This window comes from Rhinoraja longicauda, chromosome 1 (assembly GCF_053455715.1).
Source record: "Rhinoraja longicauda isolate Sanriku21f chromosome 1, sRhiLon1.1, whole genome shotgun sequence".
NCBI lineage: Eukaryota > Metazoa > Chordata > Chondrichthyes > Rajiformes > Arhynchobatidae > Rhinoraja > Rhinoraja longicauda.
The window spans coordinates 31,049,438-31,074,316 of record NC_135953.1 but is presented as its reverse complement, the minus strand read 5'-3'; the positions used below and the strand labels follow the sequence as shown (position 1 = coordinate 31,074,316).

The following is a 24,879-nucleotide window of genomic DNA, read 5'->3' as shown; positions in this document are numbered from 1 at the left end:
TGCAGACATAGATTCTGCCAAGACTTCGAAACCTTGAGATCGTGGTCTTTCTTAATGCTAGGGCATTGGTTGATTAAGTTTTGAATGAGGTCTTTATAAAGATCATAGAAACGGGGTTTTTGGCCCATCAAGTCCGCGTTAACCATCAACCGCATTTGCACACCTTTCCACTAGTCCATGATTGCCCAATTTATTCACCACATGTTCCCAGACTAGAGGCGATTTACAGTGGCCAATTAACCTGTACATTTTTGAGATCCGGGTGGAAACTGGGGGCACCCAGAGGAATTCCATGTTGTCACAGGGAGAACATGAAAATTTCAAGGAGACAGCACCGATGATCAGGATCAAATAAGGGTTACCAGAGCCGAGTGCTGTAAGCCTGGACTTTGTACAAGGTTGTACTATGTTAATTGGCACTGTGTTATATTTTATTGTCTGGTTCCTTCGTATGACTAATGATTTATTGTTTATTGCATATTTTGTCATTTAATGTGCCTGTAAAGTTGCAACAAGTAATAATTATATAATATCCGGTCCTTGTGCATATGACAATTAAATACTCTTGACTCTTGCTCTGTTTGCTTCATAGTCCTGAGAACAAAGATACTTGAGTATTAAAGTTTCGGGCCACAATTGGGACGGGAATGGATGGTCCAAAATCTGTTTTATTAATCACAAATATTTGAGATAGTGAATTCCATGCAAAGCTTAAAATGGGGTATTCCTGCAGAATGTTCACAAACAGTTTGAGATGTGCACTATGAGCTTGGCAAGTTGACTCCTTCTGCAGATTTGTTGCCGGGAGGATCTCAGGTCCGTATTGTCACAGTACTTTCACTTCCTTGGACTGGAGTTTACAGATTTCTTGAGCGTTAAATAGAATTATTTTTTAAATAGCAGTTGAAATTGCTTCAGTAATCCTCTGTTAATCAAGAAATTAATCAGACTATTCAAAGAGAGGAGGAACACATTGTTCCTGTGGTGGAAAAAAAGATAGTACTTCAGAAAAACCTATGGATTTTGTTATTCCTCAATATGACTATTTGGATATTTATAAATTTTGAGGCAAATGTTATGGTTATTGAAAATCCATATTTTGTAAAAAGCCTGTTTAGTTTTACAATAGACAATAGACAATAGGTGCAGGAGTAGGCCATTCAGCCCTTCGAGCCAGCACCGCCATTCAATGCGATCATGGCTGATCACTCTCAATCAGTACCCCGTTCCTGCCTTCTCCCCATACCCCCTCACTCCGCTATCCTTAAGAGCTCTATCCAGCTCTCTCTTGAAAGCATCCAACGAACTGGCCTCCACTGCCTTCTGAGGCAGAGAATTCCACACCTTCACCACTCTCTGACTGAAAAAGTTCTTCCTCATCTCCGTTCTAAATGGCCTACCCCTTATTCTTAAACTGTGGCCCCTTGTTCTGGACTCCCCCAACATTGGGAACATGTTTCCTGCCTCTAATGTGTCCAATCCCCTAATTATCTTATATGTTTCAATAAGATCCCCCCTCATCCTTCTAAATTCCAGTGTATACAAGCCTAATTGCTCCAGCCTTTCAACATACGACAGTCCCGCCATTCCGGGAATTAACCTAGTGAACCTACGCTGCACGCCCTCCATAACAAGAATATCCTTCCTCAAATTTGGAGACCAAAACTCCAGGTGCGGTCTCACCAGGGCCCGGTACAACTGTAGAAGGACCTCTTTGCTCCTATACTCAACTCCTCTTGTTACGAAGGCCAACATTCCATTTGCTTTCTTCACTGCCTGCTGTACCTGCATGCTTCCTTTCAGTGACTGATGCACTATGACACCCAGATCTCGTTGAACATCCCCTCTTCATAACTTGACACCATTCAGATAATAATCTGCCTTTCTATTCTTACTTCCAAAGTGAATAACCTCACACTTATCTACATTAAACTGCATCTGCCATGTATCCGCCCACTCACACAACCTGTCCAAGTCGCCCTGCAGCCTTATTGCATCTTCCTCACAATTCACACTAGCCCCCAGCTTAGTATCATCTGCAAATTTGCTAATGGTACTTTTAATCCCTTCATCTAAGTCATTAATGTATATCGTAAATAGCTGGGGTCCCAGCACCGAACCTTGCGGTACCCCACTGGTCACTGCCTGCCATTCCGAAAGGGACCCATTTATCCCCATTCTTTGCTTTCTGTCTGTCAACCAATTTTCTATCCATGTCAGTACCCTACCCCCAATACCATGTGCTCTAATTTTGCCCACTAATCTCCTATGTGGGACCTTGTCGAAGGCTTTCTGAAAGTCGAGGTACACCACATCCACTGACTCTCCCCTGTCAATTTTCCTAGTTACATCCTCAAAAAATTCCAGTAGATTTGTCAAGCATGATTTCCCCTTCGTAAATCCATGCTGACTCGGAATGATCCTGTCACTGCTATCCAAATGCTCAGCAATTTCGTCTTTTATAATTGACTCCAGTATCTTCCCCACCACTGATGTCAGACTAACTGGTCTATAATTACCCGTTTTCTCTCTCCCTCCTTTCTTAAAAAGTGGGATAACATTTGCTATCCTCCAATCCACAGGAACTGATCCTGAATCTATAGAACATTGAAAAATGATCTCCAATGCTTCCACTATTTCTAGAGCCACCTCCTTAAGTACCCTGGGATGCAGACCATCAGGCCCTGGGGATTTATCAGCCTTCAGTCCCATCAGTCTACCCAAAACCATTTCCTGCCTAATGTGGATTTCCTTCAGTTCCTCCATCACCCTAGGTTCTCCGGCCCCTAGAACATTTGGGAGATTGTGTGTATCTTCCTCAGTGAAGACAGATCCAAAGTAACGGTTTAACTCGTCTGCCATTTCTTTGTTCCCCATAATAAATTCCCCTGCTTCTGTCTTCAAGGGACCCACATTTGCCTTGACTATTTTTTTTCCTCTTCACGTACCTAAAAAAACTTTTGCTATCCTCCTTTATATTATTGGCTAGTTTACCCTCGTACCTCATCTTTTCTCCCCGTAGTGCCTTTTTAGTTAAATTTTGTTGCTCTTTAAAAGAGTCCCAATCCTCCGTCTTCCCACTCTTCTTTGCTATGTTATACTTCCTCTCCTTAATTTTTATGCTGTCCTTGACTTCCCTTGTCAGCCACAGGTGTCTCTTACTCAACTTAGAGTCTTTCCGCCTCTTTGGGATAAATTGATCCTGCAACCTCTGCATTATTCCCAGGAATACCTGCCATTGCTGTTCTACCGTCTTCCCTGCTAGGGCCTCCTTCCAGTCAATTTTGGCCAGCTCCTGCCTCATGCCTCTGTAATCCCCTTTGCTATACTGTAATACTAACACTTCCGATTTTCCCTTCTGCCTTTCCATTTGCAGAGTAAAACTTATCATGTTGTGATCACGGCCTCCTAATGGCTCTTTTACCTCTAGTCCCCTTATCAGATCAGGATCATTACACAACACTAAATCCAGAATTGCCTTCTCCCTGGTAGGCTCCAGTACAAGCTGTTCTAAGAATCCATCTCAAAGGCACTCTACAAACTCTCTTTCCTGGGGTCCATTTCCAACCTGATTTTCCCAGTCTACCTGCATGTTGAAATCTCCCATAACCACCGTAGCATTACATTTGTGACACGCCAATTTTATCTCTTGATTCAACTTGCACCCTATGTCGAGGCTACTGTTTGGGGGCCTATAGATAACTCCCATTAGGGTCTTTTTACCCTTACAATTCCTCATTTCTATCCATACTGATTCAACATCTCCTGATTCTATGTCACCCCTTGCAAGGGAATGAATATCATTCCTTACCAGCAGAGCAACCCCACCCCCTCTGCCCACCTGTCTGTCTTTTCTATACGTTGTGTACCCCTGAATATTCAGTTCCCAGCCCTGGTCCTCTTGTAGCCATGTCTCAGTGATCCCTACAACATCATACTTGCCCATGACTAACTGAGCCTCAAGCTCATCCACTTTATTTTTTATACTACGCGCATTTAAGTACAACACTTTAACTTCTGTATTTACCTCCCCTCTCACACCGGTCACAAATGGCCCTGCCCTTAATCTCTTTTCCCCTCTAGAACTTCTGTTCCCATTCTTCCGAGAGTCTTCTGCAATATCTCCTGTATTCCCTTTAACCTAATCTTCATATTCCCAATTTGTTAACCCCTCCCCCCCACTACTTAGTTTAAAGCCACAGGTGTCGCACTTGCAAACCTGCCTGCCAGAATGTTTGTCCCCCTGCTATTAAGATGTAACCCGTCCCTTTTGTACAAGTCACCCCTAGCCCAGAAGAGATCCCAGTGGTCCAGAAATCTAAATCCCTGCTCTCTGCACCAGCCCCTCAGCCATAAATTCATACCCTCTCTCTCTCTGTTCCTGGCCTCACCAGCACGAGGTACCGGTAGCAGTCCAGAGATAACCACCTTCGACGTCCTACTTCTCAGTCTTTTTCCTAACTCTCTAAACTCCCGCTGTAGCACCTCCTTCCTCTTCCGCCCGACGTCATTCATGCCCACGTGCACAACGACTTCAGGTTGATCGCCTTCCCTCACTAGGATTTTCTGAAGCCGGTCTGTGATGTGCTGAACCCTGGCACCGGGGAGGCAACAGACCATCCTCAAGTCCCTACTGCTGCCACAGAATCTTCTGTCCGTCCCTCGGACGATGGAGTCACCCACCACTACGGCTCTTCCTGACTTCGGTCTCCCCTGTCGAGTATCCTTGCCAACAGGTCCGCCACTCGGACTGGAAACGTCTTCTGCCCCGACAGTTCCCAACAGGGTATACCTATTTGCAATAGGCACAGCCACTGGGGTCTCCTGTAGTCCACGTCCACGTCCACTCCCCCCTGAAACAGTCTCCCACCTTCGCTCGACCTGGACCCTTGGCGTGACAGCCTCACAATAGGTCCTGTCCAGGAAACTCTCGCATTCCCGGATGGCCCTGAGGTCATCCAACTGCCTCTCCAACTCCACCACACGTTCATTCAGGAGCTGCACCTGGACACAGTTCTTGCAGGTGTAGCTCCCAGAAGCTCCAGCGACATCCCTATCTTCCCACATCCTGCAGGAAACACACTGCACCAACTTTTCCGCCATTACTTTGTGTCTAAAAACAGTTCAGGCTTAAAACAATTGTAACCTCCTCACCTCGGCCTCCTCGCCGAAGACTCGCAGCCAAAGACTCGCACTATTCTCACTGGGCAGCCAAAGACCCGAACTTTTGCAAGTCTTGCTTATATCACCAATTAAATTGCCTGATTGTCCAATTTACCAGACTTCTCACTTAAATGATCAACCAATCCACGTATTCTCTTCTAACTGACTTATTACACTGTAATTGCCACTCACTTTCAGCCAACGGTCGTCCTCTCTCCAACTTCCCGACCTTTACAGACTGATTAACAGTGCCCTATTGGCGCTCTTTTTAAACTGCCGTTCCTACCACTATTAGCAGGTAGAAACATAGAAACATAGAAAATAGGTGCAGGAGTAGGCCATTCGGCCCTTCGAGCCTGCACCGCCATTCAATATGATCATGGCTGATCATTCAGCTCAGTAGCCTGTACCTGCCTTCTCTCCATACCCCCTGATCCCTTTAGCAAAAAGGGCCACATCTAACTCCCTCTTAAATATAGCCAATGAACTGGCCTCAACTACCTTCTGTGGCAGAGAATTCCACAGACTCACCACTCTCTGTGTGAAGAAATGTTTTCTCATCTCGGTCCTAAAAGACTTCCCCCTTATCCTTAAGCTGTGACCCCTGGTTCTGGACTCCCCCAACATCGGGAACAATCTTCCCGCATCTAGCCTCTCCAACCCCTTAAGAATTTTATATGTTTCTATCAGATCCTCCCTCAGTCTTCTAAATTCCAGCGAGTACAAGCCCAGTCTATCTAGTTTTTCCTAATATGTAAGTCCCGCCATCCCAGGGATCAATCTGGTGAACCTTCTCTGTACTCCCTCTAAGGCAAGAACGTCTTTCCTCAGATTAGGAGACCAAAACTGCACACAATACTCGAGGTGCGGTCTCACCAAGGCCCTGTACAACTGCAGCAGAACCTCCCTGCTCCTAAACTCAAATCCTCTTGCTATGAATGCCAACATACCATTCGCTTTCTTCACTGCCTGCTGCACCTGCATGCTTGCTTTCAATGACTGGTGCACCATGACACCCAGGTCACGTTGCATCTCCCCTTCTCCCAATCGGTCACCATTCAGGTAATACTCTGCTTTCCTGTTCTTGCCGCCAAAGTGGATAACCTCACATTTATCCACATTATATTGCATCTGCCATGCATTTGCCCACTCGCCTAATCTATCCAAGTCACTCTGCAGCCTCCTAGCATCCTCCTCGCAACTAACACTGCCACCCAGCTTCGTGTCATCCGCAAACTTAGAGATGTTGCATTTAATTCCCTCGTCCAAATCATTAATATACACTGTAAATAACTGGGGTCCCAGCACTGAGCCTTGCGGTACCCCACTAGTCACTGCCTGCCATTCCGAAAAGGACCCGTTTATTCCTACTCTTTGCTTCCTGTCCGCCAACCAATTTTCTATCCACCTCAACACTGAACCCTCAATACCGTGTGCTTTAAGTTTGTACACCAATCTCCTATGTGGGACCTTGTCGAAGGCCTTCTGAAAGTCCAGATATAACACATCGACTGGTTCTCCCTTATCCACTCTACTACTTACTTTCAGCCAACGGTCGTCCTCTCTCCAACTTCCCGACCTTTACATTACAATTTTTTAATCATATATTTAGAAGGTTGATTGGATTATACTTTTATAAATGTAAAGATTGTAATGGAGCTTCTCACATCAGCCTACGTGAATTTGATCAGTCTCATTGTGCTGTCTCCAAAAATACTGTGTTAGCATATTCCAACTCTGCTTTTAAGACTCCTTAATATTTAACAGGTCGAAGGAGCAGCTTACTGTTGTTCCTGGCTTTGGAAGTCACAGAATGTGGGTATGTGGAGTCAGCAAAGAGGTGAAAATCTACTGGATACAGGAGCACCATTCTATGAGACCTACAAGACTTCTGATGAAAAGTTTATGGCTGTTGGTGCTCTGGAGCCTCATTTCTATGAGCTGTTTGTAAAAGGCAAGTTTGATATAGTATGTTCAAATGCAATGCATTTTTTAAAAATCATTTTTGCATTCAAAGTTGAATGTTTGATTATGGTCTGTAGATTACTTGCAACATTGCTGTGGTGCATCAGAGGATCAGTTGCTTTGTAATAACTGTAGATTGAAAACGTTTTCTTTATTACTATTATAGTCAGGTGTACTGAGGTACAGTGAAAGTTTTATTTTTGCGCGGTATCCAATCAAAGAAAAGATTAAACATGATTACAATCAAGCCGTCCACATAGTATAGATAAAGGGTGCAATGTTTAGTGGAAGATAAAGTCATATTAAAGATAGTTCTAAGGTCTCCAATGAGGTAGATGGGAGGTCATGACTGCACTCGAACTGGTAAGAAGACGATTCAGTTGCCTAATAACAGCTGGGAAGAAACTGTCCCTGAGTCTGGAAGTATGCATTTTCAAACTTCTGTACCTCTTGTCTGATGGGAGATGGGAGTACAATTTATGTACAATTTTTAGAATGAGAATATGGTTGGTTGTGTGTCAAACTATGTAAGATCTCTGAACAAAAATGAAATCATAATCTAAAGAACGAGTAAAAATAATGGCAGAGATTGCTGGTTAAGTAGAGAAGGCAGCATAGATTTTGCAGAGTGATTTTGCAAATAATTATCGGTGGGCGAGTACTGAAAGTTCCATGGTTCTCATACAAATGTAGGAAATATTAAATTACTGGATAGGTTCCCCCAGTGTTTTATTGGTGAATTTGATTTTGTGAGATAACTGGTACAGGACATGTAAGCTTGCTGATTTGAATGGATGTTGGACGATTATAGTAAAGAAAGGAAGGTAAATGAGGTAAGGCTATCAAACAAAGTAAATAATTTCAATTGTTAATTTTGTTTTAATACTAAAATTATTTAACTTTAAATTGTTTATCTGTCTCAAAAACCTTGACAGCTTTAATATAACTTTATATTTCCTGGCAACACAGAAAGCAGTAATTCCCCACTGTGATAGATTTAGGAGGTGCTTTTGGAGTAGCCTGGGCAAGTAATTACAGTTTATTTTGTGGATGATACATCCTGCAGCTACTGGGATGGTTGACTGGGTGCCAGTCAAGCTGATCGCACTGTCCTGAATGATGTGCTTCTTGAAATTAGTTGGTGCTGTACTCATCCAGGCAAGGGGAACTGACTCCATACTTCCAACCTTGCCATGTAGAAGTTGGAAATTCCTTGAGTTTGCAGGAGGTAAGGTATTTGACAAGATTCTCGCCTGACTCATTAGATACTCAATCACAATTGCTGCATCATTGGATACTCAATGTTGATGGCACGAGACTGATTGTCAAGGACATGTGGTTAAGACTACCTGGTTGAAGATTGTCATTGCCCAGCAATTTTGTGCATGACTATTACTTTCCACTTTTGTGGCCTTCCACAAAATGTAGTATATGTTTGGCCATGGCCACAGTTTGAAGACAAAGGGCAAGACATTTGGGACTGAGATAAAGGAAAATTTCTTCTCAGCTGCTGGTGAGTCTGTGGAAGTCTCCACGAAAGACTGCTAATAAATAAGTTTCTAAGTACAAAAGGCACGTAGATGAATGAAGAGACATTGGGAATGTGATATTAAGATAGAGGCTCAGCCACAATCGCAGTGAATGGTGGAATATGCTTGAAAGACTACTGCTACTGCTCATATCTTTCTCAGTGCCCATATCTGTGCCATAGGCGGCACGGTGGCGCAGCGGTAGAGTTGCTGCCTTACAGCGAATGCAGCGCCGGAGACTCAGGTTCGATCCTGACTACGGGCGCCATCTGTATGGAGTTTGTACGTTCTCCCCGTGACCTGCATGGGTTTTCTCCGAGATCTTCGGTTTCCTCCCACACTCCAAAGACGTGCAGGTTTGTAGGTTAATTGACTGGGTAAATGTAAAAATTGTCCCTGGTGTGTGTGGGATAGTGTTAATGTGCGGGGATCGCTGGGCGGCGCGGACTTGGTGGGCCGAAAGGGCCTGTTTCCGCGCTGTAGAATCTAAATCTAAAATCTAAAAAAACCTGGCAAATACTCAAATCCTCCTTCCTCTCCATTAATTGTTTTATAGAAGCCAATTATAAAGGGATTTCTTAATTGGCAGGAAGCATGTCAGCTATTTCTGCCTGAAATACCTCAATTTATTTCAGTAAATCTTAACCTCCATTTGCTTAGAGTATAAACATGCTATTTATAACTTGCCCTTCAACATATGCCCTCTTTATGTGCAGTGCACAATAACCCTGTTTTGGCAAAAAAAAATTGCACTGCCTATTGTGGAAAGACTATGTTGATGCCTTGATCCATTCTAAACAAAGTGGACAATATGACAAATGTGCTCGTGGGAGCCCTTAGATAACGGCTACAAGAGTCGCCAATACACTGAAAAGGAAATTCAGGAGACTGATGGCTGGTGATTTGTTACTCATAGATAAATTGACTTAGATTACGTTTAGACTGATGTACAGCAGAGAGAAATGAACTGAAGGATAGAAGGAGGAGCTAAATGGTCTCTTTTGTAATTTTGTAAGCATAAGCTTTGTGCCACTAGGTAGCGGTATAGATCCTCATAATTGAAAACCAAAACTGTCGGGGAACTGTCGGGGCAGAAGACGTTTCCAGTCCGAGTGGCGGAAGTCCGAGTGGCGGACCTGTTGGCAAGGATACTCGACGGGAGACCGAAGTCTGGAAGAGCCGTAGTGGTCGGTGACTCCATAGTCCGAGGGACGGACAGAAGATTCTGTGGCAGCAGGAGGGACTTGAGGATGGTCTGTTGCCTCCCTGGTGCCAGGGTTCAACACATCACAGACCGGCTTCAGAAAATCCTAGCGAGGGAAGGCGATCAACCTGAAGTCGTTGTGCACGTGGGCACGAATGACGTCGGGCGGAAGAGGAAGGAGGTGCTACAGCGGGAGTTTAGAGAGTTGGGAAAAACGCTGAGAAGTAGGACGTCGAAGGTAGTTATCTCTGGACTGCTACCGGTACCTCGTGCTGGTGAGGCCAGGAACAGAGAGATAGAGGGTATGAATTTATGGCTGAGGGACTGGTGCAGAGAGCAGGGATTTAGATTTCTGGACCACTGGGATCTCTTCTGGGCTAGGGGTGACTTGTACAAAAGGGACGGGTTGCATCTTAACAGCAGGGGGACAAACATTCTGGCAGGCAGGTTTGCTAGTGTGACACCTGTGGCTTTAAACTAAGTAGTGGGGGGGAGGGGTTAACAAATTGTGAATATGAAGATGAGGTAAAAGGGAATACAGGAGATATTGCAAAAGACTCTCGGAAGAATGGGAACAGAAGTTCTAGAGCGGAAAAGAAATTAAGGGCAGGGCCAATTGTGAACGATGTGAGAGGGGAGGTAAATACAGAAGTTAAAGTGTTGTACTTAAATGCGCGTAGTATAAAAAATAAAGTGGATGAGCTTGAGGCTCAGTTAGTCATGGGCAAGTATGATGTTGTAGGGATCACTGAGACATGGCTACAAGAGGACCAGGGCTGGGAACTGAATATTCAGGGGTACACAACGTATAGAAAAGACAGACAGGTGGGCAGAGGGGGTGGGGTTGCTCTGATGGTAAGGAATGATATTCATTCCCTTGCAAGGGGTGACATAGAATCAGGAGATGTTGAATCAGTATGGATAGAAATGAGAAATTGTAAGGGTAAAAAGACCCTAATGGGAGTTATCTATAGGCCCCCAAACAGTAGCCTTGACTTAGGGTGCAAGTTAAATCAGGAGATAAAATTGGCGTGTCAAAAATGTAATGCTACGGTGGTTATGGGAGATTTCAACATGCAGGTAGACTGGGAAAATCAGGTTGGAAATGGACCCCAGGAAAGAGAGTTTGTAGAGTGCCTTCGAGATGGATTCTTAGAACAGCTTGTACTGGAGCCTACCAGGGAGAAGGCAATTCTGGATTTAGTGTTGTGTAATGATCCTGATCTGATAAGGGGACTAGAGGTAAAAGAGCCATTAGGAGGCAGTGATCACAACATGATAAGTTTTACTCTGCAAATGGAAAGGCAGAAGGGAAAATCGGAAGTGTCGGTATTACAGTATAGCAAAGGGGATTACAGAGGCATGAGGCGGGAGCTGGCCAAAATTGATTGGAAGGAGGCCCTAGCAGGGAAGATGGTAGAACAGCAATGGCAGGTATTCCTGGGAATAATGCAGAGGTTGCAGGATCAATTTATTCCAAAGAGGTGGAAAGACTCTAAGGGGAGTAAGAGACACCTGTGGCTGACAAGGGAAGTCAGGGACAGCATAAAAATTAAGGAGAGGAAGTATAACATAGCAAAGAAGAGTGGGAAGACAGAGGATTGGGACTCTTTTAAAGAGCAACAAAAGTTAACTAAAAAGGCAATACGAGGAGAAAAGATGAGGTACGAGGGTAAACTAGCCAATAATATAAAGGAGGATAGCAAAAGTTTTTTTAGGTACGTGAAGAGGAAAAAAATAGTCAAGGCAAATGTGGGTCCCTTGAAGACAGAAGCAGGGGAATTTATTATGGGGAACAAAGAAATGGCAGACGAGTTAAACCGTTACTTTGGATCTGTCTTCACTGAGGAAGATACACACAATCTCCCAAATGTTCTAGGGGCTGGAGAACCTAGGGTGATGGAGGAACTGAAGGAAATCCACGTTAGGCAGGAAATGGTTTTGGGTAGACTGATGGGACTGAAGGCTGATAAATCCCCAGGGCCTGATGGTCTGCATCCCAGAGTACTTAAGGAGGTGGCTCTAGAAATAGTGGAAGCATTGGAGATCATTTTTCAATGTTCTATAGATTCAGGATCAGTTCCTGTGGATTGGAGAATAGCAAATGTTATCCCACTTTTTAAGAAAGGAGGGAGAGAGAAAACAGGTAATTATAGACCAGTTAGTCTGACATCAGTGGTGGGGAAAATGCTGGAGTCAATTATAAAAGACGAAATTGCTGAGCATTTGGATAGCAGTAACGGGATCGTTCCGAGTCAGCATGGATTTACGAAGGGGAAATCATGCTTGACAAATCTACTGGAATTTTTTGAGGATGTAACTATTAAAATTGACAACAGAGAGTCAGTGGATGTGGTGTACCTCGACTTTCAGAAAGCCTTCGACAAGGTCCCACATAGGAGATTAGTGGGCAAAATTAGGGCACATGGTATTGGGGGTAGGGTACTGACATGGATAGAAAATTGGTTAACAGACAGAAAGCAAAGAGTGGGGATAAATGGGTCCCTTTCGGAATGGCAGGCAGTGACCAGTGGGGTACCGCAAGGTTCGGTGCTGGGACCCCAGCTATTTACGATATACATTAATGACTTAGACGAAGGGATTAAAAGTACCATTAGCAAATTTGCAGATGATACTAAGTTGGGGGGTAGTGTGAATTGTGAGGAAGATGCAATAAGGCTGCAGGGTGACCTGGACAGGTTGTGTGAGTGGGCGGATACATGGCAGATGCAGTTTAATGTAGATAAGTGTGAGGTTATTCACTTTGGAAGTAAGAATAGAAAGGCAGATTATTATCTGAATGGTGTCAAGTTAGGAGGAGGGGGAGTTCAACGAGATCTGGGTGTCCTAGTGCATCAGTCAATGAAAGGAAGCATGCAGGTTCAGCAGGCAGTGAAGAAAGCCAATGGAATGTTGGCCTTCGTAACAAGAGGAGTTGAGTATAGGAGCAAAGAGGTCCTTCTACAGTTGTACCGGGCCCTGGTGAGACCGCACCTGGAGTACTGTGTGCAGTTTTGGTCTCCAAATTTGAGGAAGGATATTCTTGCTATGGAGGGCGTGCAGCATAGGTTCACTAGATTAATTCCCGGAATGGCGGGACTGTCGTATGTTGAAAGGCTGGAGCGATTGGGCTTGTATACACTGGAATTTAGAAGGATGAGGGGGGATCTTATTGAAACATATAAGATAATTAGGGGATTGGACACATTAGAGGCAGATAACATGTTCCCAATGTTGGGGGAGTCCAGAACAAGGGGCCACAGTTTGAGAATAAGGGGTAGGCCATTTAGAACGGAGATGAGGAAGAACTTTTTCAGTCAGAGGGTGGTGAAGGTGTGGAATTCTCTGCCTCAGAAGGCAGTGGAGGCCAGTTCGTTGGATGCTTTCAAGAGAGAGCTGGATAGAGCTCTTAAGGATAGCGGAGTGAGGGGGTATGGGGAGAAGGCAGGAACGGGGTACTGATTGATAGTGATCAGCCATGATCGCATTGAATGGCGGTGCTGGCTCGAAGGGCTGAATGGCCTACTCCTGCACCTATTGTCTATTGTCTATTGTCTATTGTCTAAAAATGTTGCATCTAGTGAAACTCTAAAATGAAGATACAATATACTGGGGACACTTGGCAGGGCAAACAGCATCTTAAGAGAGAGAAACAATGTTAATATTTTATGTTAATGAAACTACATTAGACAGAATAAGTTAGAAAGGTTTTAAGTTGCAGAAAGTAAGATGTTGGAAGGAACAGAAGGAATGTTCAAAAAGGATAGGCAGGACAGATTAATGAAGGTGGGGAGTCTGGTCGACTGAAGTGTGTTTATTCCAATGCAAGGAATATTATAGGTACATCAGATAAAATAGAGCCTGGATCAGTGCGCAGAATGATGATGTCCCTTCAATTAACTCCATTCAGACCACAAGCTGGCTCGGCAAGGCCAGCTGTATAATCAAGGATGAGTCGGACCCTGGCCACTCCCTCTTCTCCCCTCTCAGGCAAAAGGTACAGAAGTGTGAAAACACACACCCCCAGATTCAGCAACAGTTTCTTCCCAGCTGATATCAGGCAACTGAATCATCCTACCACAACCAGAGAGCAGTGCTATACTACAATCTACCTCTTTGGGGACCCTCAGACTATCCTTGATCGGACTTTGCTGGCTTTACCTTGCATTACACGTTATTCCCTTATCATGTATCTATCTATATCTCAAAAGTAATCACGTATTGTCTTTCTGCTGACTGGATAGCACGCAACAAAAGCTTTTCATTGTGCTCTGGTACAAGTGACAATAAATTAAACTGAACTGATGTTGTGACCGTCACAGAGACTTGGTTGCGAGAATGACAGGATTGGGAACTCAACACCTGATAGAGAGGGAGGTGAAAGAGATGGAGGAGTTGCATTATTAATCAGGGACAATGTCACAGTTGTACTGAGAGCTTCCTGGAGGAATAGAAAATAGGTGCAGGAGACCATTTGGCCCTTCGAGCCAACACCGCCATTCATTGTGATCATGGCTGATCATCTACAATCAGTAACCTATGCCTGCCTGCTTCCCATATCCCTTGATTCCACTAGCTCCTAGAGCTCTATCTAACTCTCTTTTAAATCCATCCAGTGAATTGGTCTCCACTGCCTTCTGTGGCAGAGAATTCCACAAATTCACAACTCTCTGGGTGAAAAAGTTTTTTTCACCTCAGTTTTAAATGGCCTTCCCTTTATTCTTAGACTGTGTCCCCTGGTTCTGGAGTCCCCCAACATCTGCAGTTATTTTCTTACAATTGTCTATCCATGTCAATACCCTACCCCCAATACCATGTGCTCTAATTTTGCTCACCAACCTCCCATGTGGGACCTTATCAAAGGCTTACTGAAAGTCTAGATACACTACATCCACTGGCTCTCCTTCATCCATTTTATTTGTCACATTCTCAAAAAATCCAGAAGATTAGTCAAGCAAGTCCCCTTCGTAAATCCATGTTGACTTGGACCAATCCTTTTAACGCTATCCAAATGTGCCGTTATTACCTCTTTAATAATTGACCAGCATCTTCCCCACCACTAATATCAGGTTAACTGGTCTATAATTCCCCGTTTTCTCTCTCGCTCCTTTCTTGAAAAGTGGGATAACATTGGCTACCCTCGAATCCATAGGAACTGATCCTGAATCGATTGGAATCACGTGTAGTCTTTTTTTTACTGACGAGCAAGCAAACAAAAGCTTTTCACTGGTGCTCATTGTGGCAGGCAGTGGCAGGTGGGTGATCTGGTCCCTTATATTTTTTTAATAATGGGTTTAATTATAACCATAAAAATATATTCTGGTTTACATTTGAAAAGTACTGAATATACTTAGCGAGAAGATACAAGAAGCTGCAGATGCTGAAATCTTGAGGATAAAATAAAGTGTTGGAGGAACTCATCAGATCAGACTGCATCTGTGGAGGGAAATAGACAACCAATGTTTCAGGTTGGAACCGTTCTTCAGGAAACAATCACCCAATCTGCATTTGGGTTCTAGAAAATTGAGGCCAATGTTAGGAATTTTCTGGGTTGTGTGAAGAATTGTGTGACCATGGCAGAAGACATGCTGGTAAACTTGTTTAGCTTGGAGGAAGCCCTGCTCCCTAATCAATGTTGTGTTAACAGTAATATCATAAATTCATGCAGCTACAACTGTGCAATTTCTTGTCTTTGGGTTGCCAAACCAAATTGTGGTACATCCCGATAGGATGCTTTCTACGGTGCTTCTGTAGAAAATGATTTAAAGATACAACATGGAAACAGGCCTTCTGCCCCTCGAGTCCACGCGGCCATCAAGCACCCATTCTGCTCTTTCTCACCCACTTTCTACACACTGGGTGCAATAAAGAGAGCCCATTTAACCTCCAAGCTAGCACATGTATGGGATGTGGGAGGAAACTGGAGCATCCTTAGGACATCTATGTGATCAAACTGGGCCTCTGGCACCATGAAGCAGCAGCTCTACCAGCTGCACAACTCTGCCGTCCTGATAAGGGTCAGTGAAGATATGTATTGAATTTCCTTAGTCTTTTGGAGAGAGAGCGACACTTATGCATGTTATTGGCCGTAGCACCAATAAACCTCACAGTGCAAATGATTCATTGTTCTACTGATGTTTGTGTCTCGCCTAGCTCTTTTCATTGAAACTAGTTCATTATTTCTCCCTTAAAAGTGCAACCAAATGAGATTCTTACAGATTGCAAATGTTAGTGCATTTTATGATTTTAGGTTAAAATGTTAATGAGGGTCTTACAAATGGAAAGTGAATTAATACATATTGGTCTTATTCTTAAACTATTATTGAAACATTCTTTTATTCAGAAAAGGTCACATGTTTTACGATGAAATAAAGCACAGTGAAACAAATTATTGGGAGTATTGTTATAACTCTTATCCAGAAATTGAGTACAAATTTTTATTGTAAAATACAGAAATTTCCAGCAGGTTATTATCATGTGGATTTGTATCAATTATGACATTCATAAATTCTCAGCGAAGAAAAAGTGGCAGAAAAATAAAACCGCATTAGCTTGATATATGCCAGTGCTTCCTTCTCAGTCGAAGAAAGACACAAAAAGCTAGTAATTCAGTGGGACAGGCAGCATCCCTGGAAAGAAGGAATGGATGACGTTTCGGGTTGAGACCCACTTCAGACCAGTTAGAGATAAGAGAAATGAGAGATATACCCGATGTAGAGAGATAAAGAACAATGAATGAAAGATATGCAAAAAAGTAACAATGATAAAGGAAACAGGCCATTGTCAGCTGCTTGTTGGGTGAAAACGAGAAGCGGTGTGACTTGGGTGGGGGAGGGATAGAAAGAGAGGGAATGCCGGGGTTACTTGAAGTTGGAGAAATCAACATTCATACCACTGGGCTGTAAGCTGCCCAAGTGAAATATGAGATGCTGTTCCTCTAATTTGCTTTTAGCCTCTGACAGTGGAGGAATATACAGAGCTTTTATTTGTCATTCGGTACCGAGGTACCGAACAAAATTACACTGCAGTCACACACAACAACAAAAAAAGAACACAAGACACATGACCCCAACACAAACATCCATCACAGTGACTCCAAACACCCCCTCACTGTGATGGAGGCAACAAAACTTCCACTCTCTTCCCCACGCCCACGGACAGACAGCTCGTCCCCGACCGGCCTGCACAGTCCCCGCAAGGGGATGGAAGTCCCCGCGGCCGAGCCGCACCCGGCGCTGGAACGTCCCGTGACCGAGCCGGGCGATGGAAGGCCCCGCGGCCGTACCGTGCGCTGCTAAGTCCCGCGGCCGAGCTGCACCGGGCGATGTTAGGTCTCGCGGCCGAGCCGCACCAGCGATGTAAAGTCCCGCGGCCGCGCCGGGCGATGGAAGGCCCGCGGCCGAGCCGCGCCGGGCAATGTTAGGTCCCGCGGCCGAGCCGCACCAGCGATGTAAAGTCCCGCGGCCTAGCTGCACCGGGCGATGTTAGGTCCCGCGGCCGAGCCGCACCAGCGGTGTAAAGTCCAGCGGCCGAGCCGCACCGGGCGATGGAAGGCCCGCGGCCGAGCCGCGCCCCGCGCCGTGAGGAAGAGACCTAAAAAGGAAAGGTTTCCCCCACCACCCCCCTCCCCACCCCACCCCCCCCCCACACATACACAGCCAAAAAACAAAAACAAAAACCATCCCAACACCGACACACAACAAAAAAAAGGAAAAAAGACGAACAGACTGCCAGCAAGCCACAACCGTTAGGCGCCGCCACACGTGATAGGAGGCCTAGGACAGAATGGTCAATGTGGGAATGGGAAGGAGAATCTAAGTGTTTAGCAACCGGGAGATCAGGTAGGTTCAGGCGGACTGAGCGAAGGTGCTCAGCGAAACGATCCCCCAGTATACGTTTGGTCTCACCGATGTTTCAGAGTCCACATCCTGAACAACGGATACAGTAGATGAAGTTGGAGGAGGTGCAAGTAAACCTCTGCCTAACCTGGAAGGGCCATCGGGGTCCCTGGACAGAGTTGAGGGAGGAGGTGTAGGGACAGGTGTTGCATCTTCTGCGGTTGCAGGGGAAGGAACATGGGGAGGGGTGGTTTGGGTGGGATGGGATGTTAACCAGGGAGTTGCGGAGGGAACAGTCTCTGCACACCTTATGTCATATGGAAATATGAGAAATATGAATTGGATGCGAGGATTGGTTATTTCCAAATGTTGATTTTATAACTTATCCAGTTCTGCACCAGATTCTATAACTACTGTGGTTTTCTTTGTCATTGTAGGCCTTGATTTGGATTCTGCCAACCTTGCCCCTCAGATGAGCCAATCTGACTGGCCAGAGTTGAAGCAAATTTTTGCAAAAGCATTTGCTGCAAAAAGTCAAGAAGAGTGGATTAAGATTTTTGATCAGACTGATGCTTGTGTGACTCCAGTTTTATCTTTCCAAGAAGCTCTCAGTAATCCGCACAACCATGAAAGAGGATCTTTTATCACAGATGAGGAAGGGCAAGTGAGTCCCAGGCCAGCCCCTGTCCTCTCCCGGACTCCAGCCACTGTCAGCTTGGAGAGAAACCCAGAAGTGGGAGAACACACACATCATGTATTAACTGAATATGGGTTTACCAAAGAACAGCTAAATATGCTGCAGTCAGCTGGGGTTATTGAATATAGTAGATTAAAATCTAATTTATAATGAATTTATGTGTATTATTTCATAAAATTATGGTGTTAAAATTTAAGACTTTGGATCACTGAAGTAATCTAATTCTGATGACTACGTTAAAACTGTTGAACCAAATGTTAGCTGATGTAAACATCTATGCAAACTAATTATTTTGCATGCTGTCAAAAATACATCAGAAAGACTGAGTTTCATGTTAATTTTTGTATAACAAACTTTTATTATTAAACACAAAGCACTTCCAGTGTTAAACACCTTCTATGCCTCCAATATTTAAAGACACATTACAGCCAGCTGCTGTATTTGCAATTAAGAAACATCTTTACCGGAATTATGCCTTGTTTAGAGGGTTTTAGCTACAGCAAGAGGTTGGATAGACTTGGATTGTTTTGTCCTGTCGGAGGTTGTGCAGAGACCTCAGGGCAGATGGCCAGAACCCTTTTCCCAGGATGGAAAAATCAAATATTAATGGGCATAGCTTTAAGGTGAGAGGGGTAAAGTTTAAAGGATAAGTGCGGGGCATGTTTTTTTCACAAGTTGGTGTGTGCATGGAACACGCTGCAAGGTGAGGCAGGTACAATGGTGGCGTTTAAGAGACTTTGGATATGCAGGGATTGGAGAAATATGGATTATATGCAGGCAGATAAAAGTTGGTTTGGCATCATGTCTGTTCAACACAGGCATTGTGGGCCACAAGATCTGCTGTACTGTCCTATGTTCTTGACAAACGAACTGTTTCGAACCCCCACTGCCAGTGTAGCTGCATTCACAGAGAACCAAGTTCAGGTGTAGCCTGGTTCTCTCGTTAGGCTGGGACTAACATGATACAACAAGATGAACTGATCTGAAAGTAGACCAACTAAACATAGAAATATAGAAAATAGGTGCAGGAGTAGGCCATTTGGCCCTTCGAGCCATCACTGCCATTCAATATGATCATGGCCGATCATCTGAAATCAGCACCCCGTTCTTGCTTTTTCCCCATATTCCTTGATTCCTTTAGCCCTAAGAGCTAAATCTAACTCTCTTGAAAACATCTAGTGAATTGGCCTCCACTGCCTTCTGTGGCAGAGAATTCCACTGATTCACAACTCTGGGTGAAAAGGTTTTTCCTCATTTCAATCCTAAATGGTCTACCCCATATTCTTAAACTGTGACCCCTGGTTCTGGACTCCCCCAACATGGGGAACATTTTTCCTGCATCTAGCCTGTCCAATCCTTTAAGAATTTCATATGTTTCTATGAGATCTCCTCTCATCCTTCTAAATTCCAGTGAATACAAGCCCAGTCGACCCATCCTTTTTGTTGCACCTCCCCTTTTTCCTAATCTGACACTATTCAGATAATAATCTGCTTTCTTGTTCTTGTCACCAAAGTGGATAACCTCACATTTATCTACATTGCACTGCACCTGCCATGCATCTGCCCATTCACCCAACCTGTCCAAGTCATCCAGCATCCTCATAGCATCCCTCTTCACAGTTCACAGTGCCACCCAGCTTTGTGTCATCTGCAAATTTGCTAATGTTACTTTTAATTCCTCATCTAAATCATTAATATATATTGTAAATAGCTGCGGTCGCAGCACTGAGCTTTGTGGCACCCTGCTCGTCACTGCCTGCCATTCTGAAAGGGACTCGTTAATTCCTTCTCTTTGTTTCCTGTTTGCCAACAAATTTTCTATCCATGTCAGTACCATGTGCTCTAATTTTGCCCACTAATCTGTGTGGGACCTCCTTATCAAAGGCTTTCTGAAAGTCCAGATACACTACCACCTACTGGTTCTCCCTAATCCATTTTACTTCTTACATCCTCAAAAAATTTCAGATTAGTCAAGCAAGATTTCCCCTTCATAAATCCATGCTGACTTGGACAATTCCTGTTACTATCCAAATCTTTAATAATTGATTCCAGCATCTTCCCCACCAACGATGTCAGGCTAACTGGTCTATAATTCCCCGATTTTACCCTCCTTTCTTAAAAAGTGGGATAACATTAGCTATCCAATCCACAGGAACTGATCCAGAATCTATAGAACAATGGAAAATGATCACCAATGTGCCCATGATTTCTAGAGCCACCTCCTTGAGTACCCTGAGATGCAGACCAGGCTCTGGGGATTTATCAGCCATCAGTCTGTCCAACACCATTTCCTAACTAATGTGAATTTTGTTCAGTTCCTCCATCACCGCTGCCTTCTCCCTCTCAAATTGCAGATTAAAACTAATCATATTATGATCACTACCTCCTCATGGTTCCTTTACCTCGAGTTCCCTTATCAAATCCGGTTCATTACACAACACTAAATCCAGAATTGCCTTCTTCCTGGTAGGCTCCAGTACTAGCTGCTCTAAGAATCCATCATGAAGACACTCCACAAACTCCCTTTCTTGGGGTCCAGTACCAACATGATTTCCCCTTCGTAAATCCATGCTGACTTGGAACCATCCTGTTACTGCTATCCAAATGTGCTACTATTACATCTTTATTAATCGATTCCAACATCTTCCCCACTACCGATGTCAGGCTAACTGGTCTATAATTTCCTGCTATCTCTCTCCTTTCTTAAAAAGTGGGATAACATTAGCTACCCTCCAATCCACAGGCACTGATCCAGAATTGAAAGAACATTGGAAAATGATCACCAATGCGTCCACGATTTCTGGACCCACCTCCTTGAGTACCCTGGGACGCAGCCCATCAGGACCTGAGGATTTATCAGCCTTCAGTCCCATCAGTCTACCAAACACCATTTCCTGACTAATGTGAATCTCCTTCAGTTCCTCTATCACCCTAGGTCCTCTGTCCCCTAGTTCATCTGGGAAATTGTGTCTTCCTGAGTGAAGACAGAACAAAAGTACCTGTTCAACTTGTGTGAGTGGGCGGATTCTTGGCAGATGCAGTTTAATGTGGATAAGTGAGGTTATCCACTTTGGTGGTAAGAATAGGAAGGCAGATTATTGAATGGTGTCAAGTTAGGAAAAGGGGACGTACAACGTGATCTGGGTGTCCTAGTGCATCAGTCACTGAAAGGAAGCATGCAGGTACAGCAGGCAGTGAAGAAAGCCAATGGAATGTTGGCCTTCATAACAAGAGGAGTTGTATAGGAGCAAAGAGGTCCTTCTGCAGTTGTACAGGGCCCTAGTGAGACCGCACCTGGAGTACTGTGCAGTTTTAGTCTCCATATTTGAGGAAGGATATTCTTGCTATTGAGGGCGTGCAGCGTAGGTTTACTAGGTTAATTCCCGGAATGGCGGGACTGTCATATGTTGAAAGACTGGAGCGACTAGGCTTGTATACACTGGAATTTAGAAGGATGAGAGGGGATCTTATCGAAACGTATAAGATTATTAAGGGGTTGGACACGTTAGAGGCAGGAAACATGTTCCCAATGTTGAGGGAGTCCAGAACAAGGGGCCACCGTTTAAGAATAAGGGGTAGGCCATTTAGAACAGAGATGAGGAAAAACTTTTTCAGTCAGAGAGTTGTGAATCTGTGGAATTCTCTGCCTCAGAGGGCAGTGGAGGCCAATTCTCTGAATACATTCAAGAGAGAGCTAGATCGAGCTCTTAAGGATAGCGGAGTCAGGGGGTATGGGGAGAAAGCAGGGACGGGGTACTGATTGAGAATGATCAGCCATGATCACATTGAATGGCGGTGCTGGCTCGTAGGGCCGAATGGCCTACTCCTGTACCTATTGTCTGTCATTTGCTTGTTTCCCATAGTAAATTCACCTGTTTCTGTCTTCAGGGGACCCACATTTGTCTTAACTAATCTTTTCTTCACATGCCTAAAGAAGCTTTTACTATCCTTTATATTATTGACCAGCTTACCTCGTACTTCATCTTTTCTCCCTGTATTGCCTTTTTAGTTACCTTCTGTTGTTCGTTAAAAGTTTCCCAATCCTCTGGCTTCCCGCTCATCTTTGCTACGTTATACGTCTTCTCTTTTAGTTTTATACTGTCCGTGACTTCCCTTGTCAGCCACGGACGCCTCTTACTCCCCTTGGAATCTTGCGAATGTGAAGTATCTTGTGAAGTAATCTTGCCAGCTTTCTTCACAACCACCGGTGTTCGCCTTTGCCAGCCAGTGCTTCCTCTAGACCTGGTCAACCAAGGAATAAGATTCAAGGCAAAAATACTGGAATTTCTTACCTCAGTTCCTGGGATTGATACCTGCGTCCCTAATGACCTGGACCTTCAATTTTTATGTTATTATGGTTTCTGCAATGATCAATGTTGCAAAATTCCTAATAGGTTGAACTAAATTAGCTATGGCACTTCACCATTAATTTGGTAGATTTTTCTTTGTTAGTTTTTAGCTTACAGATATTACTGATAAGGCTAAGCAGCAGCACAATGGTGCAACGGTAGAGTTGCTGCCTTACAGCGCCAGAGACCAGGGTTTGATCCTATGGGTGCTGTCTGTACGGAGTTTGTACGATATCTCCATGATCATGTGGGATTTCCCCGGGAGCTCTAGTTTCCTCCCACATTCCAAAGACGTGTAGGTTTGTAGGTTAATTGGCTTCTGTAAAAAATTGTAAATTGTCCCTGGTGTGTAGGATAGTGCTGGTGTACAGGGATCGCAGGTCGGCACGGACTTGAAGGGGCCGAAGGGTCTGTTTCCGCACTGTATTTCTAAACTAAACTAAACGCTACCATCTTTTGCCTAAAAAGAATTGTGAGCTATTTCAGTCTATGATGAGGCCTGTAATTCTTGAATTGTCTTTTGTCTATTGTCAATTGTCTATAATTTTGTATCAGTGATGATAAAGAGCTGTTCTACCATTTTGTTTCTCTCCCAACCATTATCATCTTAATTTAGGTGCCTGGGTGCCGCACTCAGCAAAATGTTATCTTAATGTCAGTAGCAGACCTTCTGCAGCTTACCCTCTAGCTCGCACACTATCATGACTTTGCAATGCATAGCATGTGCTTCAACATCGCTGCAGGCAAATCCTGCAACCAACCTTCCCACCTGCACAGTGGGAGTGCCTTCACCAGGGGAAATTGCACAGGTTCAAGATGCTGGTTCGTCATCATCTTCTAAGGGCAGTTGGGGATGAGAAATAAATGCTGGTCTTGCCAGAGATTCTCAGATCTAGAAAATGATTAAATAAATAAATAAGCACCAGTGCAAGACATCTGGTGAGAGCAAGCTACGGGGCATTCACAGGAGTTTTATTTTCAAGAAGTACAAGTGATATTTCATGTCCCCTCTTTATTACCCCCTAAACCTACAGTTTATACTCTTGATGGGCTTCTCCCCATTTCTTGTTCCCCTTACCAGCCATATCCACCCTTTTGTTTGATTTTTTTACCCTAGATATTTCTTGATATGTGAAGACTTACCTTTCATCCTTATGGGAACACGCCTCTGAACTCTCACTATCTCACTTTTAAATGATTCTCACTTATTGAAGGTAGACTTAATTTAGATTAATTACATTAGATAGTAGCTACCTAATTATATTGGAGTTGGCCTTCCCTATTCAGGTCTCTAATTTCCAGACCATCCTTACCTCTTTCCATAACTAGCTTGAAATGTACAAATTTATAAGGGCTATCAGAGTTCTGGCACCAAGATGGCCACACTGCTGTCTCACAGCTCCAGCAACCCAAGATCAGTCCTGACCTCTGGTGTTATTTGCATGGAGTTTGCCCGTTCTCCAAATGGCTGGATGGGCTTCCTCTGCTCTGGTTTCTGCCCACATTCTCAAATTGTGTGGGTTAATTGGCCTCAGTAAATTACACCCATTGTGTATGTATTTGGCAGAATTTCCCCTCCCTCTTCCCACTTCCCCTACCCCCTTCCCCTCTGCCCCACTCCATCCCCCTCAACCCCCCTTATCCACACCCCTCCCTCCACCCACTCCCTCCCCCCTCCCACCCTAGGAGATAGACTTAAACTTTAAAATGTGAATAACTTAAAAAATATAACACCAATTTCAATGAAACTTCTTCCATTAGCATCAACGGGACGGCGGTGAGTATGATCGGCCTAAAATTGTTGCGCTATTATCTACCGTTTTGGCTGTAGTTCAGGAACAAACAAACAAACAAACAAGAGTTTTAGTATATAGATGGATAGATGGTATTTTGGGTCAGAACCCTTCTTCAGACTGATTGTGGGGGGGCGGGGGGGAGGGAGAAAAATCTGAAAGAGAGGTAGGGCTTGGTGGATACAGCTGAGGGGAAATTTGATGGGCAGCCGATTGGGCAAAGGCCAGAAATGAAAAGACAAAAATGTGTGAGTTATGAAAAGAAGATGTGTGAATTGTGAAGGCAGAGGAAGGAATATAAAGGGAAGCGGAGAAATGGGTGAGAGTCCGGGTGGGGCACA

At 44.2% G+C, this 24,879-nt stretch overlaps 1 protein-coding gene across 1 annotated transcript in view; it reads left to right on the top strand.

Annotated features, from left to right (window-relative positions):
- amacr (alpha-methylacyl-CoA racemase) overlaps positions 1 to 18,761 on the top strand; it is a 35,630-nt gene extending 16,869 nt beyond the window's left edge. The window contains exons 5-6 of the mRNA XM_078409621.1: positions 6,931 to 7,117; positions 18,137 to 18,761. Of these exons, the coding sequence (XP_078265747.1) occupies positions 6,931 to 7,117; positions 18,137 to 18,546 (597 nt within the window). The 3' untranslated portion in view covers positions 18,547 to 18,761. The remainder of the gene's footprint in view (positions 1 to 6,930; positions 7,118 to 18,136) is intronic.
- The last annotated feature ends 6,118 nt before the right edge of the window (positions 18,762 to 24,879 follow it).